Source organism: Onychostoma macrolepis, chromosome 15 (assembly GCF_012432095.1).
Source record: "Onychostoma macrolepis isolate SWU-2019 chromosome 15, ASM1243209v1, whole genome shotgun sequence".
In the NCBI taxonomy this organism is placed as follows: Eukaryota; Metazoa; Chordata; class Actinopteri; order Cypriniformes; family Cyprinidae; genus Onychostoma; species Onychostoma macrolepis.
The window spans coordinates 31,051,289-31,071,450 of NC_081169.1; the positions used below are offsets into that span (position 1 = coordinate 31,051,289).

A 20,162-nucleotide genomic window follows, 5' to 3' on the forward strand; every position below is an offset into this window, starting at 1 on the left:
AGGACAGTTCCAATGACTCAAAGCACCAAACGCCAGTAGAATCAGCTGAATGGCGCTGAGTATTTGAGATTGCTAGTGCTGTCATAAAATTCGCAGCGGTTGTGATGTAATTATATAACAGGCTGTAGTCTGACGCGCTACATGTCTGCTGTTACAGTACGGTTTAGTTTCGATTCAGCTGCGCTGTGCTTGGTTTGAGCCGCTTTAATTTGCATTTGGGAATTCATCATTAGAAACGTTTGTAAATCTGTTGTTGTTTACAAAGAGAAGTTTCAGTGTCACATGATCTTCAGAAATCATTCTAATATGCTGATTTGCTGCTCAAGAAACATTTCTGATTATTATCAATGTTAAAAACAGTTTTGCTGCACAATATTTTTGTGGAAACAATGATACCACTCAAACATTTAAGATTTAAAAAAAGAGAGAGAAATTGCTTTTATTGATCATGCATTGAAGTGATAAAAAGCGAGTGAAGACATTTAAAATGATTTCTATTTAATAAATGCATTAACCAATTTAATTAATATATTTGATCAATGCAAATAAATACTGTTCATTAAACTTTATATATATCAAAAAATCCTGAAAATAAAGTGTATCACCATTTCCACACAAAATACGAAGCAGCAAAATAGTTTTTAACATTGATAATAATCAGAAATGTTTCTTGAGTCAAATAAATTGTAATGATTTCTAAAAGATCACGTGACACTGAAAACTGGAGTAATGATGAAGAAAATTCTGCTTTGCTCACAGAAATAACATTACATTTTATAATATTAAAATTTAAAACTTTTTTAAAAATTTGTAGTAATATTTCACAATATTGCTGTTTTTTGTTTTTACATTATTTTGATCAAGTAAATTCAGCCTTGATGAGCAGAAGATATTTATTTCAAAACCATTAATAATTGTAATGTTTCCAAACTTTTGGAAGTGCTTTAATAATTCTATATACTTTACAATAATATTATAGTACTTTATTATAATATACTATATTATATTGTTATCATAATTGTTAAATGCTGATGTTTATTTTTTACAGGACAATAGTATGTATTATTACAATATAAGATATATCTTTTAATGTGCTAAAATATATATTTTTAATAAGAAGTGCTGGGGGCGTGGCTTGTGGGCGTGATCAGATTTTCCTTCTTTTTTGTCTCTAGCTGATCACATGCCTGTATAATCGTGATAAGAAATTTTCATACCGTTACATCTCTAGATGCATGTGGACACTTAGTGACGTGTGTGTGTGTGCGTGTGTGTGTGTACTGGTATGTATGGTTTATGAGGACACAAATGTGTATAATAACATGGGTACTACAACGTAAACATGGTTTATGAAGACACTTCCTGTGTCCCCATAAAACAAAAGGCTTAAAAAACATACAAAACGGTGTTTTATGAAATTCAAAAATTGCCAGTATTTTCCTGTAAGGGGTAGGTTTAGGTGTAGGGTTGGTGTAGGGCGATAGAATATACAGTTTGTACAGTATAAAAACCATTACGCTTATGGGATGTCAAGTCACCTTTATTTATGTAGTGCTTTTAACAATACAGATTGTGTCAAAGCTACTTTCCAATATCAAAATAGGAAAATAGTGTGTCAATAATGTCAAATGACAAGATTAGACACTCAATTTTCAGTTAAAGGCATTTCATTATTGAATTCATCATTGTCATCGTCCAGCTCAGTTCAGTTTAAATAGTATCTGTGGAATCAAGTTGACGATATCGCTGGAAATTAAGTGTCCCCAACTGAGCAAGCCAGAGGAACCAGAACTCCATCGGTGACAGAATGGAGAAAAAACCTTGGGAGAAACCAGACTCAGTCGGGGGTCAGTTCTCCTCTGACCAGACGAAACCCGCAGTTCAGTTCCAACTGCAGCAAAGTCAGATTGTGCAGAGGACTCATCTGGTTGCCATGGTCTTGTCCCGATGGCTGTCTAGGAGACAGGGTCTTCACTGGGGATCTGTCTCTGGGGCTCATCTAGGTGTCCTGATCTCTGACGTTCAGGGCTGTAGAGGTCGTCTCTAGGTGCTGATCCACCATCTGATCTGGATACGGACTGGATCAGGTGGCTATGGTGACGTCGGAGTAAGCAAGAAACAGACTAATATTAGCGTAGATGCCATTCTTCTTACGATGTAACGAGCACATCGTGTGTTATGGGGAGTGTTCCTGGTTCCGGTTGATCTAATTAATGCAGCCTAACAATCCTTTAACGGATTTGAATAATAGAAGCGTATTAGTGTGTTATGTGTACGCCAGGCTAAAGAGATGGGTCTTTAATCTAGATTTAAACTGACAGAGTGTGTCTGCCTCCCGAACAGGTAGATTAGGTAGACTGTTCCAGAGTTTGGGTGCTAAATAGGAAAAGGATCTGCCGCCTGCAGTCGATTTTGATATTCTAGGTATTATCAGACGGCCAGAGTTTTGAGAACGCAGCGGACGTGGAGGACTATAATGCGATAAGAGCTCGCTCAAGTACTGAGGAGCTAAACCATTCAGGGCTTTATAAGTAATTAACAAGATTTTAAAATCTATCCGATGCTTGATAGGGAGCCAGTGCAGTGTTGACAGAACCGGGCTAATATGGTCATATTTCCTGGTTCTAGTAAGGACTCTAGCTGCTGCATTTTGGACCAACTGTAGTTTGTTGATCAAGCGTGCAGAACAACCACCCAATAAAGCATTACAATAGTCTAACCTTGAGGTCATAAACGCATGAACTAACATTTCTGCATTTGACTTTGAGAGCATAGGTCTCAATTTAGATATATTTTTAAATGAAGAGCAGCTATCAAGTGTTAGATAATGTTCTAGGTTATTACATGTGGTGGTTTTATGTCCGATAATGAACACCTCTGTTTCTTCAGAATTTAGCAGTAAGAAATTACTCGTCATCCAGTTTTTTATATCGACTATGCATTCCGTTAGTTTCTCAATTTGGTGTGTTTCACCGGGCCGCGAAGAAATATAGAGCTGAGTATCATCAGCATAACAGTGAAAGCTAACACCATGTCTCCTGATAATATCTCCCAAGGGTAACATGTAAAGCGTGAAAAGTAACAGCACTAGTACTGAGCCTTGAGGTACTCCATACTAGGGATGGGCGATATCTTATCGTTTGCGATATACTGTTAAAAATTCTCCCCACGATAAAAATGTGTCTTCCGCGATAATAACGATAAAGTCTAGTTGTTGACATATAGTTGTTGAAGGTGGACTTGAAATTGAGGAGTTTATCGCTAAATGAGGAGCAAGGTTATTTTCGTAAACGAAAAATAAAACTAAGACAAAAACGATTGATGAAAAAACAATTTCATAAACTGAAATAAAATAAAAATGTCAAAATATTTGATAAACAAAACGAAACTAACAACAGTTATTGATTAACTAACTGAAATAAAATAATAATTAACAAAAATAAATGATCGTTTTCGTAATCATTACGTTCTCACCCCTTGGCTGTGTGGCGGTATGGGAAATACATGTGAATGGCGCATCTCTGACGGAGAGACGCAAGCGGTTTACAGCAGAGTCCTGCACGGGTCCGGTTTGGTAAACGTGCACCAGCAGAACTTAACAGAACACCGACCCGTTACCCGACAGCAGCTCTAATTTATTTCTGTACCAGAACCGTTTGACATAAAGACCGCGAGTCCCGAGCCGAACCGCACCCGCATTAATCTACAACATCAGGTAGGCAAACTTATTAATTTTCTCATATAACACAAGCAATCAAACCATCATTAGGCAAGTTGGTGTTTTGAAGAAATAAAGATACGCAACATGATAATTAACAGAAGAAGAAAAAATGAGAATGCACCTTTCTTTAAACAATACAAAACGTGCCGTAACATCTTGTGATCACTGCCAAACTTTTGAACAAATAAATATGCAAAGGATAAATCACATCATACACACGCTTATAATTCTTCATAAATAAAGAAAATAACATATTCAAATGTGAGCCTTTAAATAGGCCTACGATTGCCGTTATTATTGAATTTCATTAGTCCCAGTTATGATTTATGTGCGGATGTTCACGGAAAAGTGCGCAAGGCACGACAGTTACAATATCACGATTATGGTTAAATAAGAAAAAAGACATATAACCAAATTAGGCTACGTTTATTTTCATATTAAATATCTCAACACACCATTAGATATGACATTAAGTGCAACTTGTGTAGATTTATTTAGTAAAAAGGCTCGCATCCTTTGGTGTATATTTGTATAGGCTACTTTTACCATCTATCAATCTCAGCATGGGATAATTTTGTCGCTATAAACGTTTGCCTCACTAAGGTTAAATTATGCTAAGTCTTTCTTTGGCCTTCACTCTGGAGTGATCTGTTGATTCTGCTATACTTTAATTAAAACTGAAACTAACTATATAAAACTAAATAAAAATGTGCGCAAAAAAAAAAACTAACAAAAATATTAATGAAACAAATAAAAACTAAACTAAATTTCATAGCAAATTTGAAAACGATATTAAAATAAAACGAATAAAAAAAATATAAAAACTATAATAACCTTGATGAGGAGCTCCTTCTACAGTCTGGACCTGGTTTGGTTAGGGCTGTACTGTGCACACAAGAAAAAACCGTTCTGAATAAATGTACTACAGTAGCATGTGTGTGATACAGTTTTGCATGTGTATGAGCCTGTTTACAAACCTGATGTCCAACAAAGATATCATTTATTGACATGCTGTTTGTCCAAATTAACTTAATAACATAGTTGAGTGTTTGAATTAACTTCTTTTTGTGACCAGACATGGTTTCATATTACAGAATGATAGTATTATATACAGTGATAAAGGCCATGTCGATTAGCATTGCATTATACATATAATTTCCTTATAAAAAAATACCCAAGATTGAAGAACACAGATAAACATATGTGGAGTTTCCAGTGTGAATTAAACAGTCAAAACATGTAGTAATGCTCACAACACCCTATTCTGAGTAAAAATAGGAAACATAATACTTTTCTCTAAAGAAACAGGATTCCCTGAATTATCGTCATTGATATCGTTATCGCAATAAAATACCAGCAATATCGTGATATACTTTTAAGCCCATATCGCCCATCCCTACTCCATACTGCACTTGTGATCGATATGATACCTCTTCATTCACTGCTACGCACTGATGGCGGTCAGATAAGTACGATTTGAACCATGCTAAGGCACTTCCACTAATGCCAACAAAGTTTTGTAGTCTATTCAAAAGAATGTTGTGGTCGATAGTGTCGAACGCAGCGCTAAGATCCAGTAGAACTAATAAAGAGATACAACCACAATCAGATGATAGAAGCAGGTCATTTGTAACTCTAATGAGAGCAGTCTCAGTACTATGATACGATCTAAATCCTGACTGGAAATGGATACTACCTTTTCTAGTATCTTTGACTTTAGGGCGCGAGTGTGCTCATTATGCCATAGTACAATGTCCCCACAATTCACAAAAACAAACATGAGTGTGAGTGTGTGTGTGTGTGTGTGCAGGAGTGTGAGCAGCTTCAGAAGATGTACGCAGCTTCGCAGGACGAGCGGCTGATGGAGCACACACAGCAACAGCATGTCCTCTACCAGCAAGAACAGCAGATCCTACACCAGCAAATACAGGTCCGGCTCGCTCACGGTTTAATACTGCCAGTTACAATTCACTTCTCTGTGTCCATTTTTCAGTTTTAGTCATTTTGTTGTGTACTTTTGCCATTTTGTTGATTTGTATTTTTTTTTTGTCTATATTTTGTGTTTTGTTTTTTTCCAGTTTTGTTAGTGCATCAAGTTTTAACTAAAAATTACTAAATGAAATTGAAAAATGTTTTGGTAACTAGCTCAAACATGTTTAAGTTTTTTAAAGGGTTAGGTCACCCAAAAATGAAAATTAGCCTGTGAGGCATCCTAGGTATATTTGACTTTCTTCTTTCAGACGAATCCAGTTGAAGTTATATTAAAAATTGTCCTGGTTCTTCGAAGCGTTTTCATTGCAGTGGACGGGTGTTTCCGTTCAACAGTCCAAAACACGTCAGATAAAGCGCATCCATCCATAATAAAACGTGCCTCACACAGCGCCGGGGGGTGAATAAAGGCCTCCTGAAAAGTGTTTATTGCGATTGAAATATGGATATTTTTCTTACGAAAACGCATGGATTCGCTACAGGAGGCCGTTATTCACGCCCTGGAGCCGTGTGAGGCACGTTTTATTATGGATGGATGCGATTTATTTTAGGGATGCATCGATCCGATATTCAGGATCGGTATCGGCTCGATACTGGCATTTTCTGCGGATCAGGTATCGGTCAGACGAGACCGATCCAAACCCGATATTGTGCGTGTACTATTGTGTTATTTTTAAGCCCCACGAAACCACAAAAACATTATAAAGCACCATAAATTCAAAGTCCAAGTGCTCTGAAGCCGTTCCATAGTTTAATGTGAGGTACAGATGAATATTTAAGTCGTTAAAACTCAAGGTCACGTAAACTCTTCTCTCCGCCGCGTCTGTCTGTCATCCATTCAGCATTCAAACTGCGTGTCACGTTCGGTTACGACAGTCAAGATGACGAAACTCTCTCAAAGAGTGCACAATGACTACAATTTAAAACTGTTAAAAGAAAAGGCTCAATAAACTATCGCACAGATTTAATAAGTTACGCATCAATGTCTCTTTCCTTTGAGCTTTGAACTTCTCTGTCCGGAGCTGCGACTCCTGCTGCTTCAAGCGCGTCATTCTATTATAATGCTTTTGCGCAATGAAAGATTATTTATAGCGTTTCTTGTTCTGTCCTATCAAGGCTATTAATAATCTAATGTATAGCACAGTAATGGAGGAGGCAGCAACATATGATAGATAGGACTCCTCTATCTGCTGCCTTCATTACTGTGCTATACATTTAAAAGAAATGTCTTTTAATTTTGTCGTTTATACTTATAAATAAATACATTTACTTGTTTTCATTAATGTATTTTACAACAATACAAAGAGCAATGTGTAACATTTTACCAGATGTAGTCCTCCTCACATTCACTTTTATTTGTCCCCTGCTAAATAATGTTATTTCACTAAATGTTTAGATTTTATAAAAGTTTGTGCGTCGTGTTGCTGAAGAGATGCTCAGCTACTCGTCCGCGGCGATGCGTGATGCATTAGCGCAGTCATATCTGACTATAATTTCATAGCCTGTAACAGTCTCACACGTTTATTATTTTTTACATTTTGGGAGGAGTAAAATTTACATATGTGGTTTCAACAACCAGATGCATTTACACACGTGCAGTTTCGTCTGGAATGCGGCCCAGAACTCCTCCTGAAGTGGTTTGAGCGATTGGATTTATATTACAAAACGCATGACCAAACGTTTTACCCCTATATATTTTTTCATTAAAATTAAGTTGTCTAATAGATTGTGTTTAACACACAAAAGAGTGACACAGAAGTATAGAAATTCTACATTGATTTAAAAAAAAAAACAACTGCGCTGGTATCTGATCGGATCGGAACTGGCCGATACTTTCTGGATCGGATCGCATCTGAAAAAATGGTATCGTTGCATCCCTACTTTATTTGCCGTGTTTTGGACTGATGAACAGAGACACCCGCTGACTGCAATGAAAACGCTTGGAAGAGCAAGGACAATTTTTAATATGGTTTGGTTTGGTTTATTTATTTATTTATATAGCACCACTAAAAGAACCACAAGGGTTACCCACGGTGCTTTACATAAAACAAACAAGCAAGACACCATAACACAACACATAGACCAATCTAACAATCACATATAACCTACTATTCTAATATAACTCCGACTGGATTCATCTGAAAGAGGAAAGGCATACACCTAGGATGCCTCGAGGGTGAGTAAATCACAGGCTAATTTTCATTTTTGGGTGAACTAACCCTTTAATATTTTACTGTATTTCATTTGAGGTTCATTTTTTTCAAGTAACAGAAATGGGTTTTTATGGTTTTAGTTTTAGTTTATTAAACGCATTAAAAAGGACATTTATTACTTAATGAATCGCTTTTCTAAATAAGGACTTGACCGATGGCAGGTTTTGTCAGATGTAACTCACTTCTGAAGTCCATTAATCAGTGGTTCTCAAACAGGGGCCCTCAGGAGACTTTTCAAATGATTTAAAGCAATAAAACAAATCAAGCTATTTCTTATTTTAAGTTTGTTTCTTAACTGTTTCTTCTCTTTAAAGAACCAGGATTCTCACGGTCTCACAGATATATTTCAAAAGTGTTATTTCTAGACCTGGAGAAGTAATTGAAATGATTCAAATCTTGAATAAAAGCCACGGGCAATTTAATAACAAATATACATTTTTCTAATAATGCAGAGCTTTAAAATATTTCATTTGACTGATATTGAGTAAAAATATTGTTTAAAATCCTGATCCAGTGAATCATGAACGACTGGAAAAGATTGATTGGTTCTAAAGAGCAGAAACCCTGAAGGACCATCAGCTCTTAAATCTGTTTTAATTCAGTTTTAATTGTAATTATTTTAGTTACTTAGGGTTAGGAAACTCCTAGGCCTGGCTGCACAGACAGGGCTTAGACTAAACCAGGATTAGGCCATAGTTCTATTAGGACATTTAAGTCATTTTTATAAACGTGCCTTAGACAGAAACATTACTGGTGTCCATCTTGAGACAAAACAACAGCATTGATATATTTTAAGATCAATCAGTGCAAGTTTCATTCAGTTGAAACAGCTCAGAATTACATTTTAGTCTGGGACTAGTCTTAAACCTCGTCTGTGAAACCAGGGGATAGTTTTGAAATCAAGACCATCATTACAGCAGAAGAACCAGAGGAGACCCATTACCTGTGAACACTGTGATAGACAGCAGAGACCAGAGTTAACCAGTTAACCCTTTAGAACCTGCAGCTAGCAGGTAGTTTTTACATATTTTATTCTTTTGACTGTAAAATTCTAAAACATGATATCGTCAAGTGCAAGGTGTCGTCTTCCTTTTTTCAGAAAACAATTAGCGTTAAGTTAATTACAGTTATTGACCATTATTGTGTGCTGAGAGTTTGCAAATAGAATTTAAATAGAGTAAAAAAAAAAATAGAATACATTTTACTGGTTTTTATTTAAAAAAAAATAATAATAATTAAAACACATGAATGAAAGAATCTAACAATTCTACTTGAAAACCAGACTATATTACATATGTACAAGTCTTTTTGTGACACTGGGTTTCACAATTTTCACTGATTTTTTGGACTTCAGACTCTGACCTGTTGTGTTCTCCGTTCATATTCTTCCTTTTCATGCTTCCTGAAATCTGCTGAGCGGTTTGCTGAGAGAAATCAGGACATTACCGTAAAGTTATCTGCTGTCAGGAGCATTTTGAATTATTTCTATGGAGCGAACAATTGAAGAGTTACAGTTACACGAATGCAGCTTGGTTTGATGTGTTGATGACGAAACAGCCAGTTTAATAGTGTTAAATAAATGCGCGCACACACACACTCCTGACTGTGTGTATGAAGGGATGTGACCATGATGACTTCCTGTTTGCAGGCCCTGTCTTTGGGACATGGAGAAAACCAGCCCAGCAGTCACCTTACATACCAGCTACAGAGGTGAACACACACACACACACACACACACACTCACTCACATGTTCGTTTTTGTGAAAAGTGGGGACATCCCATAGGTGTAATGGTTTTTATACTGTACTTACTGTATGTGCTATTGCTCTACACCAACCCTACACCTAAACCTACCCCTTACAGGAGACTGTGCATTTCAACTTTCCCCAAAAAAACTCATTCTGAGTGATTTATAAGCGTTTTGAAAAGTGGGGACATGGGTCAATGTCCTGAGATGCCACCTTCACCTTGTAATACCTGCCATACCCTCGTCATTATACACATCTATGTCCTGACTTTTCACAAAACACACACACACACACACACACGCACACACTCACACACACACGCTCACACACACACTCTCGCACGCACAATCTCAAATACTCTCACACACACTCACTCACACACACACACACACACACACACACACACACACACACACACACACACACACACACACACACACACACACACACGCTCACACACACACACTCTCGCACGCACACTCTCAAATACTCTCACACACACTCACTCACACACACTTTCACACTCTTGCATACACACACACACTCACTCCTACATGCTCTCGCATGCACGCTCACACACACTCACTCTCACATACTCACTCACTGACAGACACACACACACTCACATATACACACACTCACTCTTGCACTCACTCTCACACACTCACACTCTTGAACACGCTCTCTCACACTCACATTCTTGCACTCACTCACACACACACACACACACACACACACACACACTCACTCACTCACTCACTCACTCACTGACAGACTCTCACACTCTTGCACACACTCTCACACACACTCACTCTCACACACACACACTCACTCACTGACAGACACACACACACTCACATATACACACACACTCACTCTTGCACTCACTGACAGACACACACACACTCACATATACACACACTCACATTCTTGCACTCACTCTCTCACACACACACTCACTCACTCACTGACAGACTCTCACACTCTTGCACACACTCACACTCGCTCTCACACACTCTCGCATGCGCACTCACCCACTCACTCTTCAGAATCAGAATCAGAACGAGCTTTATTGCCAGGAATGTTTGCACATACGAGGAATTTGTTTTAGTGACGGTAGCTCCACAGTGCAACACAATAACAGCGACAGGACAGGACACAGATAATAAAAAATAATGTACAAATATACAAAATGGACAATATGCAAAATAGCACAAACACAATATACAAAATAGACAATTCAGTATGTACAGGTATGTTAGGTGCAAATTTGAAATGTAATAAGTATGTGTTAAATAAAAAATAAAAAGTATGATAGTGTTGTGTGTTTCATGTTTATTGTTAAGAGTTCAAGTGTTCATGAGATGGATTGTCTGAGGGAAGAAACTGTTCCTGTGCCGGTTGTTCTGGTGCTCAGAGCTCTGTAGCGCCGACCAGACGGCAGCAGTTCAGAGCGAGTGTGCTGGATGTGAGGGTCCAGAGTGATTTTGTCAGCCCTTTTGTTCACTCTGGATGAGTACAGTTCTTGGAGAGTGGGGAGGGTTGTACCAATGATTCGCTCAGCAGTCCGGACTACCCTCTGTAGTCTTCTGAGGTCAGATTTGGTAGCTGAGCTGAACCAGACAGTTACAGAAGTGCAGAGGACGGATTCAATGATGGCGGAGTAGAACTGTCTCAGCAGCTCCTGTGGCAGGTTGAACTTCCTCAGCTGCCGAAGGAACCTCTGCTGGGCCTTTTTCACAATGGAGTCTATGTGAATGTCCCACTTCAGGTCCTGAGAGATGGTGGTGCCCAGGAATCTGAATGACAGTCATAGTGCAGTTCATGATGGTGAGTGGGGGGAGAGCAGGGGGGTTTCTCCTGAAGTCCACGATCATCTCCACAGTTTTGAGTGTGTTGAGCTCCAGGTTGTTAAGACTGCACCAGACAGCCAGCTCCTTAACCTCCTGTCTGTAAGCAGACTCATCGCCGTCCTGAATGAGGCCGATCAGTGTGGTGTCATCTGCAAACTTCAGGAGCTTGACAGAGCGGTCTTTAGATGTGCAGTCGTTGGTGTAGAGGGAGAAGAGCAGTGGGGAGAGAACAGAGCCCTGAGGGGCACCAGTGCTGATCGTACAGGTGTTGGATGTGTATTTTCCCGTTGCAGGAGGTGTGAATGGTGTTTTTTCAAACCTGCAGCAGAACTCATTCAGATCGTCTGCCAGTTGTTGATTCTCCACAGTGCTGCGGATGGTGTCTTGTAATTGGTGATGACTTTCATACCTTTCCACACTGAAGCCGTGTCACTGGAAGAGAATTGTATCCTTAGCTTATCGGAATAATTCCTCTTTGCCTCTCTGGTCTCCTTTTCCAGTGTGTATTTGGCCTGTTTATACAAGACTCTGTACCCATTCCTGCGAGCATCTTCTTTGGCCTGACGGAGCTGTCTGAGTGTAGCAGTGAACCATGGTTTGTCGTTGTTGTAAGTTAGATGAGTCCTGGTAGGAATGCACATATCCTCACAGAAACTGATATAAGATGTTACAGTCTCTGTGAGCTCGTCCAGATCTTTTGCGGCAGCTTCAAAAACAGTCCAATCAGTAAGGTTGAGACAGGCTTGTAAAACCCGCTCTGTCTCATTAGTCCATCTCTTTACAGTCCTTAATACAGGTTTAGCTGATTTCAGTTTCTGCCTGTAGGTCGGTATAAGATGAACCAAACAGTGATCAGAGAGTCGTAAAGTGATGTGCACGTTTTATTGTTGTGTAACAGTGATCCAGTATATTACTGTCTCTGGTGGGGCATGTGACATTCTGTCTGTATTTTGGCAGTTCACGGGAGAGATAGGCTTTATTAAAGTCCCCTAGAATGATTAAAACAGAGTCTGGGTGTTGTTGTTCTTTGTCTGTGATCTGATCAGCGAGTTTCTGTAAAGCTGAGCTCACGTGCGCTTGCAGAGGAATGTAGACACTCATGAGAATGAACGAGCAAAACTCCTGCGGCGAAAGGTTTACAGTTGATGAAAAGCGTTTCTAGATATGAACAGCACATCTTCTTTAACACTGTTACGCCGTTCAGCCAGGTTTCCGTGAAACACAGAGCAGCAGAGTTTGAAAAGTCCTTGTTTAACCGGGAAAGCAGAAGAAGTTTGTCTGTTTTGTTGGGTAGAGAGTGGAGATTAGCCAGATGGGTGCTAGGCAACGGCATTCGAAATCCGTGCTGTCTGAGCTTCACGAGCGCGCCGGCTCGCTTCCCCCGTCTGCGCGTCCTGAAGCGTCTAAACAGCGCCACAGCTCCGCCGAATAGTCGAAAACAGGTTGGAGATTTTGTGGTGTGTTCTGTCGAATGTTCAGCAGTTCTTCCCTGGTGAAACTGATCATGTTTGACAAACAAAAAACAGGAAAAACTAACAAAAACACTACAACAACTGGAGAGCCAAGCACAGTGGCTGCCATGCGCGGCGCCATCTTGATGACACATCACATCTCTTGCGCTCACTCTCACACTCACTCACTGACACACACTCACACTCTCACAGATGGACAGATGCTGATCGCTGTGCTTCTTTCTCTCTCAGGTTGCGTATTCAGCCCTCCAGTCCTCCTCCTACGCATCCCAACAACCACCTCTTCAGGCCAGCTAATCAGAGTCCTCCGGGGAGTCAGGGGATGATGCAGACGCATGGTCAGTGTCGGTCAGCAGGAGCTGTCGTGTGATTGACATGCAGTCGCTCGTGACGCTGACGTGTTAAACTCCTCCCACAGGCGGGCCGTCTGCGGTTCAGTTCCAGCATGGCTCCTCCCTCTACCAGTCTCCCAGCGCCAGCCCTCCCCCCACCAGCCTCCCCCGCATGGCGCTGTCCAATCAGCAGCCTCCGCCAGGCTCCGCCCGCACGCTCGCGCAGCAGCAGGTGACCATTCAGGTGCAGGAGGTGGAGCTGGGGGGCGGAGCCCAGCGGCAGGGCTTCCTAGCCACGCCCTCTCACAGAGTTCTGGGGAAGCAGCTGAGTGCAGATAACGCAGAAACTCACAGGTGACGCGAGCGCCGCAGAAACGCTTCACGATTGTTCTGATCATTTTGTGCTTTTATTTTTTTGTTTTTTTAAATAGAATCAAATGGCTTTGTTTACTTTAGTTTTGAATCAGTGCTGTTTATGTTCGTTTAAATGCAGTTCAGCATGTTTAGTGCTTGTAGATGATTTAAATGAATCTGTTGTGGAAATGATTTGTGTAAATATTGCGAGATTCTCCCAGACGACGGTGTATCAGTCCAGACGATTGAGCGCCGGACGCTGAGGTACTTTGAGACATGCTGATGTCCAGTGCTAGCAGTAGATGAGCGTCCTGTGTCGCGTTCACTGGAGGTCTGAACTCCAGCGGATCTGAGACGGGGCGATGAGGAGTAGATGCTCAGTGCTGTTAGCAGATGAACGCAGTGATTCACAACACTTCACCAGGAACAGTGTTGAGAACCGCTGGATCACTGATTAATGCAGTTTTCATATCAGTCTTATGTGTTTTAAAGTCAACATGAAATCAGCATTTAGTGTAAAAGAAATCTGTGAAATTTACAGTAAAAAGCATCAGCTGTGGTTGATGGAACTTTACCATGCAGTAGCAAAGATTTAAGTTTACAGATTGATTTTAAATTTACAATAAAAACTTTCAGTGAAATAGTGTTAAAATTCCAAATGACTAAAATCAGGATTTTTTACATTTACAATAAACCTGCAATAAAAATAAATAAATAAAAATTGGAGTGTCTATTTACACTAAGTGCAAATAGCCCGCCTTGTTGGCAGAGGCTATTTACACTAACTCCGCCCACCAACATGTGATTGGGCGAGTCAACACTACAAAAGATGATCATGTAATAATGGCTCCAGTAGCAGTAAAACACGTGCCGTTGTCATTTTTGACGCGATCGAATCTAGCTTTTGTCTAACTTTTTTTTTTTTCTTCCGTTTCAACCCTCAAATCACATCAGAAAGGCATTTATTTTCACTAAAAATGAAGGAAATAATTGAAAAATTAATAATAAAGTATTGGGTAGGGTTAGGGAGGGCTATCGTCCCAATAAGGTGGCATTCATTTAATCATTTGAATTAAAATGATCATTTACCCTCAATACGTTATTATTGCATACTGTTTTACAATACTGAGGTGCAGATAATTGCCACTATTTGCAATAAGTAATATAAATAGCAGAAAATCCTGCTATTTTAACAGTGTAAATAGAATCTATAGCTATTTGCACTTAGTGTAAATGGCCGCTGCAAAAACAAAAATCACAATAAAGACTAAGTCACCTGATGAATCGTCACAGAGAATTCTGGGAAAGTCCTTTTACAATTTTTCACTGTAAATTATAAGATTATTTGTTCTTTTTTAGAAAACTAAAACTATACATTGAAAATTATACATTACAGTATTTTACTCTAAAAGTACATGAAATCCCATTTGATTTAACCAATTAACATGTTTTTACCGTGGCATTTTTGCTGTCTTTTACCATTAAAATGATGGTCATTTTTACAGTGTGGACTCTCTGTAGTGTAATACATGTTCCTTACAGTGAATGATTCATCAGAATGTAATAATGCTGAGGTCAGCTGCTGTAGGCCACTAACTCTGATGTTAACCAGTGGTCAAATAGCTGTTTAGTCAAAGTAAAATCAGCTCTAAGAGCTAGTTAATGTAATTGGCACACGTCCTGCTCAGAACGCCTCCTCAGAAGCTCTGAAACACGTCTCGTTCCATTAGGGCTGACAAAAGGTCTGGAAAAGTACATTTGATGTATATTACGTAATAATAATATTCAAATGATATGTAAATGCTAAAGATGTTAAATGGAAAAAAGTACTGTATTTTCTCCCAAACCCACAAGAGGGCGCCGTGAGAAAATATAAACCAAATTAAGCACTGCATTTTTTATTGAAAACAATGACATGACTCTGTTTAAAGTGCTTCACATTTCAAACAAACATTCATAAATCTAATATAATTTCTTAAATTGTGCAAAAGTGCATGTAGATAAAGGTCCATCAGTAATATGAGAAAACAAGCGCTTCAAACTGTATTCACCCTCTTATTCTTCCATTTTCTGATGTAACAACGCAGCAGTGCAGCATGTAATGGGTTGAGAGGCTAACAAAAACTACATTATCTCACGCCTCCTGACATTAAAATTTGAATGCACAGCTTCTGCATTTAAATGTGCATTTAAAGAAAATGTTTAACTAATATTTGAAATTTGAATTAATTTGACAGTCCTGTATTACATACATCAGCGTTTCATGTTGACTTTAGAACACTCGGTGCGTTTACATGGACGACAGTATTCAGATTTTAACACGATTAAGACAATACTCTCATTAAGAATCTACCATGTAGAGATTTTGATTACTTTAATCGGGCTAAAGTCATCCTTGAAGAAAACACAAATCGTATTAAGACGTGGAGTATTCCTGTTTTAGTCACATTATGGACGTGCAGTATAGACATGTACACACATTAATCACACTATTACCGCCGTGTAGGACTTTTCACCGCATTTTGCCACAGGATACACACGGCAGCGGTCAACCGTTTGACGGCAAACAAAAGCATGGCTTCAACAACGCTGTTTGCACGTATAGCATGACAAATAATTAACTGCACTTGAAGCTTTCGTAAAAGTAAAAATTAAACACACAAAACTGTACATGGCACAATAATGAAGACAAAGTGTATGTTGATATGTGAAATTCTGGAGGGAACGTAATGACGCGTGCCATTAATAGATCCGTGTACTATAACATGTAAAACAGGAACATGAAAGAAATATTCTAAAAGCAACTCATGTAAACACCTTGATCATAATATTGTCTTATTCAGAATAAGGTAAATAATTAGATTACTGATGTCCATGTTAACGTACCCAGTGTTAGAGGGGTGGAGTCAGATCAGATGAGACTCCTCCCACATAATGATAGTAGGGGGTGTGGTTACGCTAATTAGAGGCTGTGGTTTCACAGTTGTGCTTGTGTGTTTGATTGTGTTGCAGTCGCAGCTTGAGTCGCTTCCACACTGCCACGTATGAGCAGTTTAACCCGCATATGTTCGGCGAGGGCATGAGCAGCATCATCGGCACCTATAATCCCTACATGCAGGGGGCGTCGCTGAAGGTGCCGGGGCTGGAGGGCTATCAGGGCTATCCGTCTGCGCTGCAGCAGGCTCTGCTCTCTCCCACGCCGCTGGAGTATCGTCCGGCTCAGCAGCACGTCACGCCGACCCTGCAGGGCCTGCTCTCGCCACGCCACTCGCTCACGGGACACGCCGACCCTCGCCTGCCTCCGCAGGACCTCGCCGCGCTGCTCAAACGCCAGAGCCACCGCTCGGCTCCGCCCCCCGGTGCCATGGCCCCGCCCACTGCTGCCGCGGCCCAGCCCACCAACCCGCAGGACTATGGGGAGATGCTGATGCTGCAGCAACTGGGCCAAGCGGCTGAGAGCTTAGACCCCACCCCTCCACAGGCCCCGCCCCCTCAGCACTACCATCACCTGCTCCAGATCAGAACCCCGCCCGAATGCCCCGCCCCTCACTCGGAGAGCATGGAGGAGGATGAGATGCCGACCTATCACGAGGGCCTGCTGGCCAAAGCCACCGCCCCCTGCGCGGAGGGACATGAGATGCTGGCTCCGCCCCTTGGCTCCTCCCCCACCCACAGACACGCCTACATGCGCAGCAGCACGGCGGCCCGAGGTACAAAGGAGTGTTTATAAAGTGTCTAGTGTACATACAGAGAAAAGAGTGTTTACTCTCACCGACAATCAAAAAACATCACAATAAAGACTGAGTCACATGACGAGCTGTCACACAGAGAATTTGTTCTTTTTTACTTCTGAAAACTATATATTACTGTATTTCACTCTAAAAGTACATGAAATCCCATTTGATTTAACCAATTAACATGTTTTTACCGTGGCATTTTTGCTGTCTTTTACCATTAAAATGATGGTCATTTTTACAGTGTGGACTCTCTGTAGTGTAATACATGTTCCTTACAGTGAATGATTCATCAGAATGTAATAATGCTGAGGTCAGCTGCTGTAGGCCACTAACTCTGATGTTAACCAGTGGTCAAATAGCTGTTTAGTCAAAGTAAAATCAGCTCTAAGAGCTAGTTAATGTAATTGGCACACGTCCTGCTCAGAACGCCTCCTCAGAAGCTCTGAAACACGTCTCGTTCCATTAGGGCTGACAAAAGGTCTGGAAAAGTACATTTGAGTTTCTCACTTAATAATAATATTCAAATGATATGTAAATGCTAAAGATGTTAAAGGGAAAAAAGTACTGTATTTTCTCCCAAACCCACAAGAGGGCGCCGTGAGAAAATATAAACCAAATCAAGCACTGCATTTTTTATTGAAAACAATGACATGACTCTGTTTAAAGTGCTTCACATTTCAAACAAACATTCATAAATCTAATATAATTATCTAAATTTGCACACAAAGAATTTGAGGTGATAGTTTACTCTGTCTCAGTTTCTTACCGTACTTTACTGCCGTGATTGTGTGGAAGCTTGCTTTTGACATGGAATTAAAAAACAATAATGATTGCAACATTTGACTCTTTTCTCGCAGTTGTTAGTTTGTATCATAATTCTGAATTTATGTCTCTTAATTGTGACTTTTTTTTTTCTCAGAATTATGAGAAAAGTCAGATTTGTGAAGTTAAAAGCTGTAAATGCCATTTAAATTTTTTTGTTTTTTTTTATCCCTTGGCGCAAACAAGCTTCCATGTGATTGTGTTAATATACAATATTGTCAAAGCATTATACACAAAACAAGCAATGACAGGGAAAAGAAATATATACAGTGTAACAAAGTACATGTTGTATTTAAAATATAAATATGCATTTTTCAATTTACAGGCATTACTGTGTATGTATGTATATATACATATGTTTTTTAATGATTTAAATCTGCATGCACATCAAATATAACTGTGATTGTGTAAAAACTTCCCTGAAGAAATGTTGGAATAAAAAAAGATTACTTTTTTTTTTTTTCCTGAAAGAAGTCACTTCTGATCAAAAATACAATGATAGCTACTGAAAATGCAGCTTTGCATCATAGAAATAAATGACATTTTATAATATATTCACATAGAAAACAAGTTATAAATTGTAATAATATTTCACAATATTACTGTTTTTACTATGTTTTTGATCAAATAAATTCAGCTTTTGTAAGCAGAAGAGACTTCTTTCAAAAACATTTTTCAAAATCTTAATTATTCCCAACCTTTGACTGGTTGTGTATCTCATATTATAATGAAGTGTTAAATTATAATAACGTAATGTTGCACCACAAACAAAATGAAATGAGTGTTTGCTGTGTGTCTCAGAGGCGTGTGCTGATGCTGCAGACTGTCGGGTGATGGAGGGAGATCACAACGGCTACGGCTCACGCGCCACACAGGGAGACGCTTTCAGACCGCGAGCATCATTACAGCGACATCACACCATCCAGACCTGCGACGATGCTTACGTGAGTGTGTGTGTGTGTGTGTGTGTGTGAGAGAGAGAGAGAGAGAGAGTGTGTGTGTGTGTGTGTGTGATGCAGTTCCAGCGCTGACCTCTCGACCTCTTGTTCTTGTAGGAGCAGGCGGAGTCCATGTCTGGAATGAGCTTATTGGCTGGCAAGGCGCTAAGCTCCGCCCGCATGTCGGACATCCTCAGCCAATCGTCTCTGACAGGAAGCCAGCAGCTGCAGCAGAGGGAGGGGTCAGGTGTGTAAGCGCAGCACGCACACACACACACACACGCGTGTTCTCTCTCTCACTGACAGTGTTGTGTGTGTGTGTGTGTGTGTTCAGTGTGTGACGTGGAGGCAGACGTTCACCCCGCCGCGTGTTACCCTTCCTCCTGCACCAGTGACATGCTGCTAAGCTACAAAACCCCGGATCTGCAGTACAGCGTGGAGCAGGCCGGGGTCTAATGAACACAGGTACACACGAGCACAAGACTGAGACAAATCACGAGACAGTGACTATGTTGTTTGGTAACACTTTATTTCAAGGTGTCTTTGTTACACAGGTTACATGTACTTACTATTATAAAAACAATTAATTATGCATAATTACATGCAAGTAACCCTGATGAGCCAAACTCTAATCACACAGTAAGTGCATGTAGTTAATTAATATTACTCAGTATTTAAATATATAATTACACTGTAACAAGGACACCTTAAAATGAAGCGTAACCTGTTGTTTATATGTGCACCAATAATACGATTATCTGATGAACAGAGTAAAGACTGAATCAACACTGAACCGAACGGATCTCAGTAACGACCCTGTTGTCTTTAGAACCAGAACTGAAACATAGTTGAGTTTCCGGCACTGTTTATTACTGTGACGCTGCTTTGAAACGATCTGCATCATAGGAATAAAGGGAAAAAGTGAGATGTTCACACAACTCGAGCAAAACTTTTCACTTCCATTGACATGTCATTTTTCTGAT

General features: G+C 39.9%; 1 protein-coding gene across 2 annotated transcripts in view; it reads left to right on the top strand.

The window, feature by feature from the left end:
• Positions 1-20,162, top strand: part of sik3 (SIK family kinase 3) — a 54,790-nt gene that overhangs the window by 32,791 nt on the left and 1,837 nt on the right. For both annotated transcript variants that reach the window (XM_058745310.1, XM_058745309.1), the window contains 8 exons: positions 5,532-5,651; positions 9,572-9,633; positions 13,228-13,334; positions 13,415-13,682; positions 16,695-17,392; positions 19,043-19,185; positions 19,297-19,426; positions 19,514-19,644. In XM_058745310.1, coding sequence (XP_058601293.1) covers positions 5,532-5,651; positions 9,572-9,633; positions 13,228-13,334; positions 13,415-13,682; positions 16,695-17,392; positions 19,043-19,185; positions 19,297-19,426; positions 19,514-19,635 — 1,650 coding nt within the window. In that variant the 3' untranslated portion in view covers positions 19,636-19,644. The remainder of the gene's footprint in view (positions 1-5,531; positions 5,652-9,571; positions 9,634-13,227; positions 13,335-13,414; positions 13,683-16,694; positions 17,393-19,042; positions 19,186-19,296; positions 19,427-19,513; positions 19,645-20,162) is intronic.